General features: G+C 38.6%; 2 protein-coding genes across 5 annotated transcripts in view; one reads left to right on the top strand and one right to left on the bottom strand.

Annotated features, from left to right (window-relative positions):
* Nucleotides 1–15,620, top strand: part of DOCK1 (dedicator of cytokinesis 1) — a 556,714-nt gene that overhangs the window by 178,530 nt on the left and 362,564 nt on the right. The gene's annotated exons all lie outside the window — the stretch shown is intronic.
* INSYN2A (inhibitory synaptic factor 2A) overlaps nucleotides 2,778–15,620 on the bottom strand; it is an 80,412-nt gene continuing 67,569 nt past the window's right edge. For both annotated transcript variants that reach the window (XM_084841449.1, XM_084841448.1), the window contains one exon: nucleotides 2,778–4,520. In XM_084841449.1, the coding sequence (XP_084697575.1) occupies nucleotides 4,337–4,520 (184 nt within the window). In that variant the 3' untranslated portion in view covers nucleotides 2,778–4,336. The remainder of the gene's footprint in view (nucleotides 4,521–15,620) is intronic.

Below are 15,620 nucleotides of genomic sequence, written 5' to 3'. Positions count from 1 at the left end.
TTGAATAAACTATCGGTAGAAGTCACACTTTAGTATATCTGAAGTGTTTCACACACTTCATCTAGTAATCTTTAAAACCTTGTAAAATGGGTCAGTATTAGCATTTCCTAATTGCAAATGGGGGTACTAAAGCTGAAAATATAATGGCTTGGCTATGGCTTCCTACTGAATTTCAGAGTAAATTTTTCAAACTTGAGAATTTCTGGTCTAGAGACTAAACTATCTGAATAGCACTGCATTATACTAGTAATAAGGTACTTGTCTAGATGGTTTTGTACATGAAACAAATATTTCCATTTTGCATAGTATAATTGCAGTGAAGTCATACTTCATGACTCATAACATTTGGTTTGCCCCTACTGTAAACCTATTTATCTATTCTAGAATGCCCCAAGCATACCTAGTAGAAATGAAATAAACTACTTGTGTTTTTGAAACAAAAAACAAACCACAAACACCTTATCAGACTGTATCGAGCTAAATAAATAGGGCAGTATATTTCAAGCAGCTTGTATCAGTTTAAATAGCCTACACTCATACTTTATTGATATGGAAATGATGCTGAGAGATGTTGGAAGCCCACTGCTTCACTGCAGCAGAGCGAAATGCTGTGTCTTCATCGAGCTGTTAGTGATAAGATAATTATTAAGTGTACAAATAATATCAACCCAGTGTATTACACAGATGCTGTTGGGTTAATGCTATCTTAACAATTTGAGTTTAAAATTCTCATGAAAAAATAATATATTCACTTTTAAGAACGTAATACAGCAATGAAATGTTGAGACGTAATAACCAGTATTTTGTTGTACAAAAGTATTCTCAGAAGCAAAAATAATTAAAATTTAAAAAAGCAAACAATTCATGTATTTAGTGTTATCTTTATTTTTTTTATCCTGACTATATAAAGTATCTTACAGTGGTATTTTTTAAGAAAACAAGTGATATTTACATGTATTGTTTCCCAATAATTTCAAAACAAAGATCTATGTCACTGTTGCTTAATGGGAATTATGCAAACTTAAGAAAATATTGTTCCTGTAGTATGAAAATAGCAGGTAATATAAAATTACTGCAGCATTTATTGGTTAGAAATGGAATCAAAGCATGATATGGAATGTGTTTATAAATAAACTAGTGGTTAGGACCACATGATATTGCTAATGAATTTAGCAGCAAATTAAGTTGTATGCCGGAATGGAGAATGATGGTACACATACTTTTTGGATATCCTACTTGCTTTTTAGAAGAGATCTCAATAAAGTGGAACTATTGTCATTTCTCAATTACATATTTTACTTGGCTACAAATTTTTATCTTCCCTTCATAAAATTCTAAATTGTGCCTGAGTGATCCTAAATGTAATACAATATGATACGTTTTACACAGTTGCGAAGAACATTTTATTACAAGTTACATAGTATGGTACGATAACACAATATGTACTTTTGAACAAGAATATGTATTTTATCTTTTGAAAGAGGAAATGTAAAAATTAAAATTTAGGAAAACACTCTGTTCGTGTATAGAACTTCAGTTTCATTTTGCAACTCCAAAATGGTTTCTGAGCATTTCTACCTTTTCCAGTTTTGATGCCTATATAATGGTAGCTTGTGGGTTACTTGGCAACAAGCAAAATATATTTTTGGCGATTTGTATGTGAATGGAAGCCCATGAGAATATGGGGCACATACAGATCATATGCTAAGAATCTCAGAGAGCTGTGTGATTATAATATGTATAGTTAATGTATATGATGCTTATTCTGGCCCAGACCCTAAAACAATTAAACATGTTATGGGCAATAAACCACCAGATCTTTAACATATGTCCTAGACTATGCACACTTTTTGTCTGTATATTCCCACACATAGCCATCTCCAGACAAACAACCTGTGAGTGAATTCAAGTGCTAGTTTGGTTGTGTGTCAGCTGGGTTGGGAAGAAGGGGCAGTAAATTACTGTTGGAGCAAAATCTGGAAAACTGACATAGGCATGTGCAGCTTTAGCATGCACGTTAATAACTTGTGAGATGGTGACCACAGACCCTGGTCTATTGAGCCAATTCATTTATATAACTGGGTTCCTGTGTACTATCACTGAACAGTAGCTCCCTGCATTGGATTGCAACCTACCTTTTGGACTTGGAAATATAAAAAGCAGCTTGTGGTGTAGAATTGGGTATCGCTGTCAGCAAAAATAAGCAAAGTCACACTACATATGTTCCCACTTACATTTCTCTAGATAATGGTCACGATCCTCACTGAGATCATGCGTAAGTGGTCATAGAAACTGAGCTGCTTAAGTGTGTGGTGATGTTTGCAGTATCACAATAAACACCTCAGTTTAATGTACATATGCTTATATTTGAGGATCTGTCTTGGTTTTCATAAAAATAATATATTTAATGCTCTGAGATATTTGGAATTCTAAAATAATTATGGTGGGATCTTTTGTAAACAGGTTTTGAACTTCAATTAAAAACATTATAAAATGCATTACGCTTCATTCCTGCCCTCTCCCTCCAACATAAAACAATTATACTTTTCTTCATGGCAAGAAATGCCTTTTTCATCCTTCAGCTTTCACAAAAAATATTTTAGAATACCATTTGCTTATGTACAATGATTTGTAGCCCTCTTTGAATTTTACTAGAAAGGTGTGAGTTTTTCATTAAATCATAAATAGGAAGTTGTGTTTTGAAGTTGACCGTAACAATCATGTATATCACATTTTCATAAACTCACTAACCCAACCCTTTATTTTTCAAAAACATCCATCTTTTTGGTGGATATTCTACAAATAAAATTATTTCTTATCACTTCTGCTTCCTAATACTGAAAAAACCCCACCTGTGTAACGTTTTGAGATATTAAATTTTATTATCTTCCACGTACTCTATGGAAATCTAAAGTATAAAAAGATGAGAGAATTCTTGCTTAATGCAAACGTTTCCAAAGAAAGCCATTACAGAGTATTTCTTCCAGAGACATTTTTTAAATAACAGATAATTCAGGGTATAATCCATCTCAAGTTGAGAGCACATACATTCCAATATTTTCATTGGGAGAGTTAAGCAAATGCTCAACTCCTCCTCCCCCCTAAAGTTGGTTGGAATTAAAAGTGCTTAACTGGGTGGTTCACGCCCAAGGTATATAATTGAGGGCACATTTTAAATGTGACTCTTAAAACTGTATGATTACACTGCATTGTCGTTCAACGTTCTGCTTTTTTAATACTGAACTTTAAATATGGGAATCTGGATGGTTGGATATCTTCCTCTAATGCGCAACTAAATACAATTGCCAGGCTCTTGTGAACTCTTAAAAAGCACAACACATTATAAAATTTCTGGCACAGTGTGTCAATAGCGAATAGTGTTTTCTCAAGACGGAATTACAAAAGAGTATTAAATTGTGGCAGCTGCCAATCTGTTTTAATGTTATCCATCTCTTCTTTCTCTCCCCCCACCCCCCCAAATATGGTGCCAGAACGTATAATTTTAGCTGTTGGGTACCAACAGATTAAAAATGATATCTAAGAGAGCTTAGTGCTCCTAGCTTTGACCCTGTCAACTTTCAGTGATTAAAGGCATGTCCTGACTTGGGGTGACTTTTGGCTCCTCACTATTTAAAGTGAGCAGTAGGTTTGGCGATGAAGATGATACTAAATTAAAGGTGCCGGCATTTCACTGAGATGCAATCACTTGGCTTAATGCTACAGCACATAAAGACAAGTATACACATAGTCACATCTTAAAGATTATTCATGGTCTCAGACCATTTGAAAATATTGTGCTTTCCTCAGGATATTTATGTGCTGAAAATGGCACTACCCAACCACAGCATATTTGGAAAACGAAATGTACAATGAAGGCCTTTGGAAACAAAATGTTTGCTCTTTTCCTTCACACGTGCAAACAATCATAATTAACCTGCTATACTCGGGTGTGAACAAGATGGCAGTAAAATGTGTTGTTTTTTAAAAAATGATTGTGGGTTAAGGGACTTGGGGAAGAGTAGTTTTACTTTCACCTTGGTTCACATGAATTTCTATCCTGATTTTTAAAATTCTTTTACATCCCACACTGGTGAAATCTGAATAAAAAGTTGGCAAGGTGTAATTTTAACGCCTTGCTCCTGAAAGTTAGTTCATAGGTACAAAGGCCTTTTTTGGTACATATGGTGAGAACAGAATGCTTCCATAATATTGTCAGAATAACACTTGCTGACAGTCACCTGCTCAAATTACCAAGATCCCTTTTTAAAAAATTCCACAACTTTGTGTGGATGTCTTTTTCGAAGAAGGCCTTAAATTCCATATACTACGGATTTAGTTAAAGAAACCAGAGTTTCCATCTTCCATGCTTTTTTGATTCAGTTTTGGATTTTTGCTTGGGAGTTGAGGAGTAACTCTCCTGGGAATAAGGCAAAGGTGCAACCTGAGTTTCCTCAATAGGATGAAGTTTTCTCAGAACTGGCTGTAGTTTGTCTTCTTGCTGCTTAAAATCTAATTCCACACTAAATAGTGGAAGGAAAAAAGAAAACCATAATCAGTTGCCAGGATAAGGATGTTAGTTAAGTCAACACTGAAAATGAGTGAGACATTCTAAAGTACACCAAATGTCTGCATTCTTTTAACAGAACATGTTGACAAGTGCTATTATAAAATATTTCAAATGAAGTATGAAATTTAGAACATCCTTTTAAATATGTCAAATATAGAATGATATGAGGCTCATGGCCCATGATAGAATCATAGGAAGCTGCCTTATACAAAGTAGGACCATTAGTCCATTTAGCTTAGTACTGTCTACACCAGACACCCGAAACATGGTGCCCTCCAGACCAGGTTTGGACTACAACTTCAATGGGCCCTAGCTATCATGGTCAATCATCAGGGATTATGGGTGTTGTAGTCCAAAACATTTGGAGGACAAGATGTTGGTGAAGCCTAGTCTACCCTTGACCGGCAGCATCTCCCCTGAGTTTCTGAGTCTTCCCTCCCCACAGTATTCACTTGTAAGATTCTTTTGCACTTTATGCTGGTTGTAACCTGACACAGTATGTCCCTGGGTTTGGGTTCAGAATCTGGCATCCCTTTTGTAGTCTTTGTACAAACAGGGTAAATCCATGCATCTGCTCTTAGTATATCTCTGTGTGGTATGTATGTGTGTAACCAAGTTTATTCTTGAGATCTAAGAATTATACCCCTGTCCCCTATGGCGGTTATCGTGAATGGAAAGTTATATTGCTTCCTTAGATTGTATCATCCAGTTCAGGGCAGCCAACATGAGGACATTAGGTGAGATGGGATTATGGCACAAAATTCCCACTCAGATGAGAAATTCCCCCATACCTGGAAACTGTAAAGCTATACAGTATTTGCTGTTAAGATTAGAGCTTGTGCACACATTCTGTTTCTGGGATTTGACCCAGGATAAATTGGCTTACTCCTGATTTAGCTGCAATCTGCCTCCATGATGAAGTATTTTGCATTTATCTCTTGGATGGTTTTTACTTACCTCTTAGCAATTACTTTTATCCACTGTGTTAGAGGTGAACTTGGTATTTTATTGTTAATTGTTTTTAGCGGTTTATTTTTTGTTGTAGGACACCTTGAGTATTTTTTTCTATGAAAGGTGTGTAAGAAATGGTTATTATTATTATTATTGTTATTATTAATAATAATAATAGATAAATGAAGGATTTTTTTTTTTAGCAACCAAGGGGTAATTAATGTGTGAATAAGTCCTTGCCTAACTTTTCTTACTCTTCCAACTTAATAAACATGAATAGGATCTGGACTGTAGGGTTCTGATATTGCTGCTCATTCATTTGTTCCTTCAAATTATGCCCTCTGATTTCTACATGTTTTTTAAAAATCATCTTCTAAAATTCACAAACGTATTGAAATAATGCCCTCCTTGCTTCAGTTTAATCCTTGTGAGGCAAAATCATTGCTGTATGTCGTGTAAGCCAAACTTGAAGCTCAACCAGTTATAAAGATAAAGCTAGTTAAATTGTTGTAGAAATCATGTTACTAAACAGAACTTTGAAACATAAAGATTGCAAGGGAGAAACAAATTCAAATCTATTACTCGTTTGAAGGCTCAAAATTGCCACATTAGAGTTAAGCTCATAAAATATGCATCCTAAATTGTAAGCAGTATGTAGAGTGGAAAAAAGCCCTGCTGGCTGCCCTGCAGTTAAGGGGGGAAAAGATTCAGAAGAAATTATAGCTCAGAGATCAACATACATTAGTAAAATACATTTCAGATTTAATTTATAAAAACAAAGAGCCATGATTTCAAGCTGTAGCAAAAGGGCAATTAGTAATGGTAATGCACAGCAATCTGGGAAAGGAGATAATCTTTTCTTTTCTAAACCCAAAACAAATTGTTTTGGAATGATGTTTCTCATGTTAATGTGAAGTAGGCTAGTTATGTAGCAAGTTTCCTCACGTATGTGTAGATCCAAGGAGGCAGAAATAAGGGTGGAAAGGCAAGATAATGGTAAACCTGGATACAGCTCAAGACTAAGGGAAAATTTAAAGTGGTTCCCCCATACCTGGAAAATATTACACAAGGTGACAAACCCCTATACATCTAATGTGATTACCTGCTCTTAAAAATGCAATCCCATGTGAAAAATAAATAGAATTGGGTATTTTTTGAGGATAGAAATTCAGATACATTAAGAAAATAACAAGTAACATTGGGATGTCTCATCCCATTGTGAGAACCCTGTACAAAAGTTAGTGTAGCGCAAAGGACTTTTGGCAAGCAGTCACTCCCACAAGCACAAGGAAACCAATGGAGGTGGAGTGGCCCTGTTGGATACTGCTCTATGTGGAAACCTGATCTAAGAGTAATCATTTTCAACAGAATATATTTTTTAGAACTTTCCGGCAATATAGAGGATATAATTATTAGATTCTGAAGTACTGTTTAACACTGAGTCCTGCAGCTATATATTTCAGATTTCTAAAGAAAGTTTGCTCATATATTATGGCTTAGATTCTAAGACAGTTAACTTAAAGAGGATCATGCAAGAAAGTTTCTCAACTCCTAAAAAGTCTCTTTGGAGGGTTAGGAGACAGTTCTGAAAAATGTGGAATGGGGTATGGAGGGCTGGTTGGGTGAACTGTTTAAAATTGGGCTTGGATCTTAAGATAACTAAAGAAAGTTAATGGAAGCAAACTTAAATGTCTCCCTTTTCCCCTCAGCAGTCCCCCCACACCCCATCTCACATTGTTCAGGAGGATCTCCCTACTCTCCACAGAGGCTTTTGGAGTGGGGCTCCAGGCTGCTGTAGGCAGAAAAGGGGACAGGAAAGGTTCCTTCCATTATCTTTAAGTTAGCTTACCATAAGATCTAAAGCTATATCTTTGTTTCCTCAGCAATAGATGTGTGCCATGTGAATAGATTTATGTGAATCCATTTCTTTACACATCAAATAGCTAAACTGTGGGATTCGCTACTACAAGATGCAGTGATGGCCAACAACTTGGACGGCTTTAAAAGGGGATTAGACAAATTCATTGCGCATAAAGATATTGAAAGCTACTAGTCACGATGGCGAAGTATTACTTCAGTTATCAGAGGTAGTATGCCTTTCAATACCAGTTTCTGGGAAAGGTGTTGTTGTGTTTGTGTCCTACTTGTGGGCTTCCCATGGGCATCTCTGATTCGCCCTGTGGGAACGGAATTCTGGGCTACATAGTCCTTCTGTATGATCCAACATGTTCTTATGATAACAGGACATGCATGTGGTGTAAAATTGGAACTTGGAATTTTGGTAACCTAGCTTGCATTTTTTTTCTTCTATTCCAAGATTGGACAGTTCATGTAGAGCACAGTGGTGCAATGGCAGAGATGATGATTGCGTTTGTTGAGCTGGTGTGTTTTCACTTTTATTCAATTTTTGGTACTAAATATATGTCACTATATATCTGTGAAATAGAAATTATCTGATTAATAGATTACAACAAGGGTGAGATTCAAGAGACAGATTTACGAAGTTCATTTAAAAAGTATGCATAGGAGCATCAATAGGGAGTTGAATGCACTCCATCAGGTTAAATAACTTTTTAAACAAAATTTGTAAAATACAGATTGATGAATTGCATTATTGTACTATAAAGCTTTATTTTATTTTTCAGTGGCATGAGCTTCTGGGTAGATATGGCTAGGGAACTATGTTTATGTTGGTTTCTGACAATTCTGTGTTCCTAACCAGTTTTATACCTCTGTATGGTATAAGTGAGAGATGTAGATAGGTAGGGATTTGGCAGCTGCTTTTACTAAATGGAAGGAGTCTGTGTATGGTTCCTAATTTAACTCCTAACACTTCTCACTATTGAATAGTCAAGCAGCTTTTAAACTACAATCATTTGTTTCTTGAATGATAGGAACTGCTACAGTGTAATCATGTTGTTGTTCAGTCGTGTCCGACTCTTCGTGACCCCATGTACTGTAGCACGCCAGGCCTTCCTGTCATGCATTCTCCCCCGGAGCGTGCTCAAGTCCATATTCATTGCATCAGTGATGCTATCTAGCCATCTCATCCTCTGCTGTCCCCTTCTCCTTTTGCCTTCAGTCTTTCCCAGCATCAGGGTCTTTTCCAGAGAGTTTTCTCTTCGCATTAGGTGGCCAAAATATTTGAGCTTCAGCTTCAGTATCTGTCCTTCCAATGAGCACTCAGGGTTGATTTCCTTTAGTATGGACTGGTTTGACCTCCTTGCAGTCCAGGGGACTCGTAAGAGTCTTCTCCAGCACCACAGTTCGAAAGCATCAAGTCTTCGGCGCTCAGCCTTCCTTATAGTCCAGCTCTCACAGCCATACGTTACTACTGGGGAAACCATAGCTTTGATTAGACGGACCTTTGTCGGCAAGGTGATGTCTCTGCTTCTTACTATGCTGTCTAGGTTTGCCATAGCTTTCCTCCCAAGGAGCAAGCGTCTTTTAATTTCATGGCTACAGTCACCGTCTGCGGTGATCTTGGAGCCCAAGAAAATAAAATCTGTCACTTAGGGATGTACGAAAGTCACTTACCTTTTGTGGATTCTGTTTATGGTTGGGGGGGAGGCGTTCCGTCCCCCCCCCGGAATCCTGGCAGGCCGGCTGTGCTCCACAGGGATTCTGCAGAGCTGCCGGCTGGCTCCACCAGCTGCTGGACATCCGGCCGCTGGCTAGCAGGGACGCAAATGGCGGCGGCTGTAGCCGCCGCCGTTTGCGTCCCTGCAGTCAGCCGTGATAGGCTACGTAAATGTTTACGTAGCCTATCACGGCTGACTTTAAAAAAAACCCCAAAACAACGCCCATACGCAAATGGTGGCAGCCACAGCCGCCGCCATTTGCGTTCCTTATTTTGGCACGTCTTAGTCTACGTAAACATTTACGTAGACTAAGATGGTGAAAATAAGGGGAACGCAAATAGCGTAGCGGACGCTAATATAAAGGGAACGCAAATAGCGTAGCTATGTTGAGTTTCAAACCAGCTTTTGCACTATCTTCTTGCACCCTCAACAAGAGGCTCTTGAGATCCTCTTCGCTTTCTGCCATTAGGGTGGTATCATCTGCATATGTGAGGTTGTTGATAATTCTCCCAGCAGTCTTAATTCTGACCTGTGATTCATCCAACCCGGCGTTTCTCATGATGTACTCTGCATATAAGTTAAATAAGCAGGGTGACAATATGCAGCCTTGTCGTACTCCTTTCCCAATTTGGAACCAATCGGTTGTTCCATGTCTGGTTCTTACTGTTGCTTCTTGACCCTCGTACAGGTTTCTCAGGAGACAGGTAAGGTGGTCTGGTACCCCCATCTCTTTCAGAATTTGCTACAGTTTGTTGTGATCCACACAATCAAAGGCTTTAGCGTAGTCAATGAAGCAGAAATAGACTTTTTTTTGAATTCTCTTGCTTTCTCCATGATCCAGCGAAAGTTGGCGGTTTGATCTCTGGTTCCTTTGCCTCTTCGAAACCCCGCTTGTACTTTCGGTAGTTCTCAGTTTGCATACTGCTGAAGCCTAGCTTGTAGGGTTTCGAGTATAATCTTGCTGGCATGTGAAATGAACGCAATGGTACGGTAGTTTGAACACTCTTTGGCATTGCCCTTCTTTGGAATTGGAATGTAAACTGACCTTTTCCAGTCTTGTGGCCACTGTTGAGTGTTCCAAATTTGTTGGCATATTGAGTGCAGCATTTTAACAGCATCATCTTCTAGGATTTTAAATAGCTCAGCTGGAATACTGTCATCTCTGCTAGCTTTGTTACTAATGCTTCCTAAAGCCCACTTGACTTCGCTCTCGAGGATGTCTGGCTCAAGTTCAGTGACCACACTATCATGGCTATCAGGGACATTAAGATCTTTCCTCTATAGTTCTTCTGTGTATTCTTTTCACCTCTTCTTAATCTCATCTGCTTCTGTTAGGTCCCTTCTTTGTCCTTTATCATGCCTATCTTTGCACAAAACGTTCCCTTGATATCTCCAATTTTCTTGCAGAGATCTCTGGTCTTTCCCATTCTGTTGTTTTCCTCGATTTCTTTGCATTGTTCATTTAAGAAGGCCTTCTTCTCTCTCCTTGCTATTCTCTGGAACTCTGCATTCAGTTGGGTATATCTTCCCCTTTCTCCCTTGCTCTTCGCTTCCCTTCTTTCCTCAGCTACTTTAAAAGCCTCATCAGACAGCCACTTGGCTTTCTTGCATTTCTTTTTCTTTGGGATGAATTTAGTTGCTGCCTCCTGAACAATGTTATGGACCTCCGTCCATAGTTCCTCAGGCGCTCTATCAGGTCTAATCCCTTAAATCTATTCCTCACCTCCACTGTATATTCATAAGGGATATGATTTAGGTCATACCTGAATGGTTTAGTGGTTTTCCCTACGTTCTTCAATTTAAGCCGAAATTTTGCAAGAAGGAGCTCATGATCTGAGCCACAATCAGCTCCAGGTCTTGTTTTTACTGACTGTATATTGCTTCTCCATCTTTGGCTGCAAAGGACATAATCAATCTGATTTCAATATTGACCATCTGGTGATGTCCATGTGTAGAGTCGCCTCTTGTGCTGTTGGAAAAGAGTGTTTGCTATGATCAGCGTGTTCTCTTGGCAAAACTCTATTAGCCTTTGTCCTGCTTCATTTTGTACACCAAAGCCATGTTTGCCTGTTATCCCGGTGATTTCTTGACTTCCTACTTTAGCATTCCAATCCCCTATGATGAAAAGGACATCTTTTTTTGGTGTTAGTTCTAGAAGGTGTTGTAGGTCTTCATAGAACCGATCAACCTCAGCTTCTTCAGCCTCAGTGGTTGGGGCATAGACTTGAATTACTGTGATGTTGAATGGTTTGCCTTGGATTCATACTGAGATCATTCTATACTGGAGTGGGTTGCCATTTCCTTCTCCAGTGGACCACATTTTGTCAGAACTCTCTGCCATGACCTGTCCGTCTTGGGTGGCCCTGCATGGCATAGCTTATGGCTTCACTGAGTTACGCAAGCCCCTTCGCCACAACAAGGCAGTGATCCATGAAGGGGGTAATCATGTACTACAGTTCAATCTGAGAACACAATTCTTCTCTGTATATGTCTCTCTTCTTTAGGATTCCAAGGCAGGAAAATGACCACACACATGGCTTGAATCATATGGAGCAGGAACATCAAATTTAAACAGGTTGGCAGGGACAAGCTGTCCACCCAGCAGATGTCAGAACACAGGAAGCTGCCTTAACTGAGTCAGACCAATGGTCCATCTAGCTCAGTATTTTCAATGACTGGCAGCAGGGGTTATTCCAGGCAGAATTTACTCCAGCCCTACCTGGAGATGCCAGGGATTGAACTTGGGACCTTCTGCACACAAAGCTTATACTCTGTCAGTGAACTACAGGCCTTCCCAAACTCTTATGTGATAGGAAGACATACAAGGAAAGTTTGTAAGGGTCAACAGCTGCAATCCCTTCCATCTTGAATATGGGAATTTTGCCCTCTCTTACTCTGTAGGCATCTTCTTCTACAACATTAGCAAAAGAGAAAACAATCCACAGGACAAAGGAGCAACGGAGAGAGCGGAGAGAAGAAAAATTGGGTGGATCCAGCCCTGTAGCTGCTTTTGTAAAGAACATTTATCTCTAGAGGGGGGGAAAATCTTGAATAAGAACATAAGAAGAGCCATGCTGGATCAGGCCAAGGGTCCATCTAGTCCAGCATTCTGTTCACACAGTGGCCAACCAGCTGCTGACCAGGAACCCACAAGCAGGGCATGAGCACAACAGCATCCTCCCACCCATGTTCTCCAGCAACTGGTATGCATAGGCTCACTGCCTCTGGTTCTGAAGGTAGCACATAGCCATCAGGACTAGTGGCCATTGATAGCCTTCTTCTCCATGTATTTGTCCAATCCCCTTTTAAAGCCATTCAAATTGGTGGCCATCACTACATCCTGTGGTAGCGAATTCCATAGTTTAACTATGTGCTGAGTGAAGAAGTGATTCCTTTTATCTGTCCTGAATCTCCTACCAATCAGCTTCCTAGGATGACTCCGGGTTCTAGTATTTTGAGAGAGGGAGAAAAATGTCTCCCTATCCACATTCTTCACACCATGCATAATTTTGTACACCTGTACAAAATTATGACATATTTCAAGAGTCATATTCCAATTTTTCCACTGAAAACGTTAGTTTTGTTATGGGTGGCAGTGGTTAGCTTCTAAAAATACTCTTCAACATCCTTTCACAATGTGCCTCCTCATCTCACCTCCAAGTGCCATCAGTGCCCTCATTTGCCAAATCTCTCCCTTCCCTAGCTAAAGGTAAGCTCCTTCAAGTTCCAACATCTATCTAAGCCTGTTTTTCACATGCTATTGCTTACCCTCCAAAATCCTGTTCAATAGCAAAATAGCTCCCCCTCCCCCAATCCTGCCAGTTTAAATATCCCTTTACTTCAGGCTTTCTCCATAGGTTGCCACTGTCCATTCTATGAACACCTTTCTTAGCTACGGATGTGGGCAATTTGCAAATTATACCCATACTCTTCCCAGTCCCAATGAACTGCACTCCACTCTCCTATGCTTGCCATATCCTTGCCACCCTCACTGCTAATTTAAAGGGGACTGGGGGCAGAGAAAACTGATTCAAATTCATGCAGTATCACCCATGCCCAAGTCAGCCCATGCCTAATAAGGTATTGCTTGATAACTCCAGTGCTAGTCAATAGTTTTGTGATGAGCAGCAGTAGGCACTCCAAAGGACCAGATTAACCATAAAGGCATTGTGTTTTACAGTTCTGCTCTGCTCTAGAACAACCAAGCTCTTAACAGAGTACAAGCAATTCTTGCTTTGTTTTAGACACATGTGGCATAGCCGTGGGGCCAGGGGAGTGCATGAAGGAGGAGGACTGGGCACAGGACACTAATGAATCCCGAACGTTACTATTCCAGGCTCACAAACCAAGATGGAATTCTTTTGCTGGATACAATACATTTATTTTTCCATGTATATTTCCATGTATTTTTCCATTTTTCTTAGTCCAAATAACTGGTGTCCACAAGCTTAAACAGTGATAAAATATGGTGAGGTATTTGTGGAGGTGGTAAAATATAAAATAGAACACAGCAAAGTACTCCTCTGATATCAAATTGAGGTTAGAATATGATTTACTTTCCCAAGGAATTGCTGGCTGCATAATTTATCACTGAGATAAATGGACATGGAACAGTATTCCATTATAATATCTTCTTCCAAATTGAGATGTACATCATTTTTTTTTTTTTTTACTGACACACAGTAACAATATTTAATATGCTGGGAAATCTTACCCACTTTAATTGAGGAATTAAACATCTGTTGCTAAATGTCACTTTGTTAGCTGCTTTGTTTTTCACAAACCTGGCCACTACCAACTCTCAAGAAAGATCCCGAATGGCTGGAGTAGGCCACTGCTACCATTCATGTGCAACCCTGTGGTATGCTCTAGAAGCTTATCTAGGCAGGTTTATCCTTCAGAGGAGACAGTGGCCAAATTGGAATAAATGGAAGAATCTTTGTCAAGCAGGGTTAAAAAGCTACTCCATACACACCTGAACCTGTTGTAACAAGTCATGTCCCCAGGGGAATACGTCATGAACAACCACAACTCTACTTTTAGACATCCTTCATTTTTGATTCCCACTTACTGTGTTCCCACTAGTCCATTTTTCTCTTCAGTCCTTTCTTGGCTTCAGAAAGATGCCTCTGAACAAATGTATCTCCCTCTAAGGTATTTCCCTTGGACCCTTGGGGAAACATTAAATGCCTATAAGGTTTCAACTTTCTGTTGCGGTATTCTTCACATTTGCATACCAGGGTGTGAATCTGGACTGACATTTCCACACAAAAAAAGAATTTGAAAATATCACACTTCTCTGTATGCGTGAGGGAAACCAAAGTTGAGTGGATAAGCAACATGACCAAACATATTCTGGAAAGAAGATGGAATCTTATTAAACGTAGTTATATGGTTTGACTGGATACCATGCATCTTCATAATGTCCTTTTTTATCTTTTTCATTTTTAAAAAAGTTAGTCTCTGTAGTCTGCATTACCTCAGTTGAACAGGCATTGCTTCAAGAATTACTACGTCTAGCTTTGAGAGTTTTAAACTCTGATCCTCAAATCTCTTGAGCAAGTAGATGCCCTGTTGAGACATAACTTAGAGGTGATTTTATATTATCTAATTAGCTTTCATCTAGTAAGATAGTCTTAACATATTAGCTATTTTCATTTGCTTCTCTGGACTGAAAGATTGCATTTCATAGACTGTGATAATCTGTTTTCAGTTGAGCTCAGAATTAAGCATCAGGAGAACCATAATATCTAGGGTAAAATTAAATTACTGAAAAGGCAAATACATTTTTTTAAAATCCAAAGGAACAGAAAATAGCCAAATGATAGGTTAGCTTCCCTTTTGCTAATATTTTTCAAGAACTTCTATAGTCCGGTTTAATCAGTTTTTCACTGCAGAAATTAAATCAGCAATATGGCTAGATAAAAAAACATCTTTTCTGAACCTGAAATAACTTTAAATGAGCTTATAGACAGCCTCTGACTTTCTGATAAAAGTGAAGTCTATTATGACTGCTTTAGATGGTTGTTTCATTAAGATAATGTGTGATAAGTTCCTAAGATCAGTGTACAAAATATTAAACAGAAGACTGTTTTTAATCAGGAGTATAAAGGCCAGTTCTGCTAGGAGATAATCATAGAAGTAATATAATCTTCACAGCTTTTGACAAAGTTACTTTGAACAGGGTAGGATTAATACAATTTCTGCATACAAATGCCATTACCTCTCAATAGTAAGTCATAATAAGGCAGAAATATTTGAGTGCTTGGGTCTATCTTGGTAATGCTAATAATAACTTTTTTGCTGTATTAATCTTATTTGGTGGTACATCTGCTGTGCAGTTATATAAAATATAGCTGATTCTGAATGGAGGACATACTTGATCTCCTACTTTGTGATCTTCATACTAATGGGATAGATTTTCTCTGCTTCAATGTCTGACAGAGTGAAACAAAAGAATAATTTCATTACATCCATTATATTAAAGCTTTAGGGGCTTTATCTATTTTTTCTTATCAATA

Source organism: Heloderma suspectum, chromosome 3 (assembly GCF_057233095.1).
Source record: "Heloderma suspectum isolate Gila_16-S chromosome 3, 16-S_ref, whole genome shotgun sequence".
NCBI classification, from domain to species: domain Eukaryota; kingdom Metazoa; phylum Chordata; class Lepidosauria; order Squamata; family Helodermatidae; genus Heloderma; species Heloderma suspectum.
Note: the sequence above shows the minus strand (reverse complement) of the source record. Positions and strands in the feature narration are given on the sequence as shown.